The following is a 3,789-nucleotide window of genomic DNA, read 5'->3' on the forward strand; positions in this document are numbered from 1 at the left end:
CAAAAAGGGAAAATACCCATAACTCAAACCTCTTATTTATAATTATTTGCATCACTTAATTTTGGATAAATTTAACAAGAATACACATTATTTCTTTTGAGGATGACAGCAACAATGACAAACAGTCCCTGTTATGCCTGTCATTATGGTATTGCTAAATTACCCACAGCATCACCTGATTTCAGTTACCAGGGACAAAGTCAAAACATGGAATTTAAGTTTCATTCTGATTACATACAGATAGCCAGAACTTAAGAAAAACCTTGAAAAGTGATCTATGTCCAGTAATTCAAAAAAAAAAAATGAGGAAGGGAGTAAGAAAAGAAGGAAAGAAGGAGGGAGGAAGAAAGAGGGAAGGAAGGAGAAGTAAGGGAAGAAGGAAGGGAGGGGAGGAAAGAGGAAAGAAGGAGGGAAAGGACAGAGGAAAGAGGGATGGAGGGTGGAATCTTTAAAAGCCTAGTACAATTACACAGTAGGTCTCTGACATTCTCTATGCTGGTATAATAACTAAATGGCAAGTAACACAGAAACAGTTATCCCTGTGAGATCCCTGTTGCATGCTTTAATTAAAACTAAAAATTTACAACAAAATCAACCCTTGGGTAAATTGCTCTTTGGTTTAAATCTTCATTACCTCCTAGAATTTTGGTAAAATCACTTATTTTTTGTTTTTTAATTAAGCTGCACCCCGCCCTTTACCTCATTACAAAAGTCAAACACCAAGAACCAGACATAAATTTCAGAATGAAAAGTTTTGTGTGTGTTTGTAAGTCCAACCCCTGTATACAAACTGTAAAAACCAGATGTTTTAACATAGTGCTTTATTCCAACTTAATCTCATCCTTGAATGAACTTCCTTCAAGTTTCAACCATTAAAAAAAAAAAAAGCAGTCAATTTCCTGGTGGTTGTAATTTAATTAAGTAACCTTTCACACTGAGCAAACCCAAAAGCAAAAGGGTCATTAATCTTTCTAGTGATTAGAGACACCTCTAGAGCTTCAAACATTTACCTCTCCTTCCCCGCAGTAGAAATGCTTTTAGGAGGATCATGGTTCATACCTCGCATTCCCTGGAGCCAGAGATGGTATATGTGCAGGGCCCAGATCCATTAACGGATATATCCACGGTCTCAGAGTTTGTAGGCTTGTAGTCCACATAATACTCCTGTAAAGGGGAATTCATTTGTCTTTCAGACTCTCTGGCCTTTTTCCGCCGCCTCTTCATAAGAGAGTGTTGCTGAAGTTGTTTCATGCTGGCTGGATAGCGTTTCCAAGACACATAGATTACCAAGAGGATCATGGCCACCGAGAGAAAGAGAGCCACACTCCCTGCAATGATTTTGTGAAATGACACATGCTCATATTCTTGCTCTGTGCCAGGAATCTGAAAGCCTGGGGAAGGGCTCGGTGTTTCAAGGGTAGGCTTGGTGGGATCAGGTTTGGAGACAGTAGGTTTAGGGATAATCAGAGGCTTCTGGGGAGTTTGGGGTACTGGGTGTGATCTTTCTGTGTTGACCACCTGAACTTCAGAGCAGATGTTGTATGTTTCCACTGCATCACTAACCTTTTCACCCTGGATATGCTTAGGTCCTGCACATATCATGGTGCTTTCTTTATTTCCTTTGAAATTCTTAAGCCAATAAAACAGAGGACAAATGCTCCGACTGCATTCCCACATATTTCCAGACAAGGTGATGGATATTAATGATATCCATGCATTGACGGTTTCTTGTGAGATGTTGGTAAGCTTGTTGGAATCCAAATTCAATTTTTGTAAGTTGGGCAGGCATTTAAATGTGCCCGGCTCAATTCCTTGGATGTCATTCCCCGATAAATCCAAGTTGTGTAAGGAACTCCAAGTCCATGTCAAACCTTGACTAATGGAACGAATCCGGTTCCATTGTAAGTAAATTGAACGCAGGTTGAAGAGACGTGGAAAATGAGCGAAGTTGATCTTGGAAAACTGATTGTGCTCCAAGTGGAGCTCCTTTAACTTCAGGAGGCCAGCAAACGCATTTCGGGACAAGCTTCGAAGACGATTATAACCCAAATCCAGAAAGTCGAGATTTCGACAGTCTTGAAACACTCTTATTGGCACAGTTTTTAGTGAGTTAGATCTCAAGTGCAGGATGATGAGCTTCCGAAGGCCTTTAAATTGTTCTGATTGCAATGTCTGGAGTTTATTGTAGGAAAGGTCCAGATTGCGGAGATTGGGAACTGGGTGAAATGTTTTATTGTGCAGATAGGTAATTTTGTTGGAGCTTAGAATTAATTCTTTCAGTCTACGGATCCCTTGAAATGCATCTTCATCCACTGAGCTAATGTAATTATGGTCAAGATAAAGCCATATAAGCTGGTTAAGGCCTGCAAACTGATTGGATTTGAGTTTCTGAATGCTGTTGAACCTTAATGATAAGCCTTGTGACCCTCCAGAAATGTTCTCAGGGATGTCTGCGAAAGCATGAGACTCACAGTACACAATTTTGCCATCACATCTGCAGTTCTTTGGGCAAGCTCTCTGAGCCCCCGTAAGCATAACAAGCAGCAATGTAGGAAGTAGCACTAGCACCACACGCATGCCTCTCAGCCGCGTAATTAAACGGAAACCTACAATATTAACAAAAAGACAAATGCATATTGTAAAGCTATTAATACAATTTGCCACCGGCTTACAATATCAGGAGAATTCATCTAGTGAAGCAAAGGGCCAGCTGATTTAAGACAATTTATTTGACATTTATTTATTTTCTCCAGTGTTGCATGTTTGCTCTTTAGGTTCATCCTTTTATCCTTGATTTTCAAATTTCCACAGTGCATTAGAACTAAGAAAAGCCTTCTTGAGTTTCAGGAGTTCATATGTATATCAGCACTGGAAAGCACAGTGTCTGTCTTGTCACTTACTGCCAACATTTTAATAACAATAACATTTGGCTAGTCACTGTTGAACACCAGAACCCAAAGGAAGATTACTAAGTCTTGTGGCGATGGCAAAAATGTGACTTAGTATATACCCTTTACTTGTACGCCTTTCATGTTGAAGGAGACAAATCTGGCAATGGAGCTTTAGTAAGCTGCCAAGGTAACCCAAGTTTGCATTGCCAGACACTGTATTATTATTGCATAATGGAATAACAATATATGAGCTCTGGAAAAAATGGTCTTGGGCTAGTATAGGCAGCCAGAGAAGCATGTTATGAGGACTTGGGAGAGTAAAAAGTACTTTCAGTGTGGAAGCAGGCATATGTACTCTCAATATTCAGGAAGAACTGACTCCTATGGTTCATTTCCCTGCCCAGCGATACATGGGCTAGGAGCCCTGACTACTGATATCACAGATCATTCCAAAGTTAAGATTCTCAAATTCTTAACTACACATTAACATAAAATGCAAATATATTGTGGGTACTGTTAGTTTGGCTGTAATTTTAATATAGTTGCTTTTGTAAATTTGGGTGAGAAACCAGTAGAGAAGCAGCCGAGTACTATTCCCCACCCCCTCCTCCAGACCTGCTCAAATTCTCAGACTTATTTTTCTCCCCTACCTCTGTTAACTTCAGAAAACCTGCAAAGTTGCAACCTATTGCCACTTATGCTGCATTTCCGACTCATAGCATGTTAAGGGACTTCTTTCCTCTGTCAACGGATTTATTATTTCTTAGCTGTAGGGGGAAAGAAACTACCATGTGCTGCAGTTTCTTTTTCTCTTAAATATTCATATTTTTAACCAAGACAAACTCAGCCAAATTCCTAATCAAAAAATTCTTTTACTTGACAAGTTTTTTTTTTTTTT

The 3,789-nt window shown here is 39.5% G+C and overlaps 1 protein-coding gene across 2 annotated transcripts in view; it reads right to left on the reverse strand.

Annotated features, from left to right (window-relative positions):
* Positions 1-394: 394 nt before the first annotated feature.
* The window catches only part of LRRTM4 (leucine rich repeat transmembrane neuronal 4), a 4,716-nt gene continuing 1,321 nt past the window's right edge, over positions 395-3,789 (reverse strand). For both annotated transcript variants that reach the window (XM_012731565.1, XM_012731564.1), the window contains one exon: positions 395-2,606. In XM_012731565.1, the coding sequence (XP_012587019.1) occupies positions 1,054-2,606 (1,553 nt within the window). In that variant the 3' untranslated portion in view covers positions 395-1,053. The remainder of the gene's footprint in view (positions 2,607-3,789) is intronic.

The sequence above is a fragment of the Condylura cristata genome, unplaced genomic scaffold (assembly GCF_000260355.1).
Source record: "Condylura cristata isolate star-nosed mole 26May11 unplaced genomic scaffold, ConCri1.0 scaffold00031, whole genome shotgun sequence".
Taxonomy (NCBI): domain Eukaryota; kingdom Metazoa; phylum Chordata; class Mammalia; order Eulipotyphla; family Talpidae; genus Condylura; species Condylura cristata.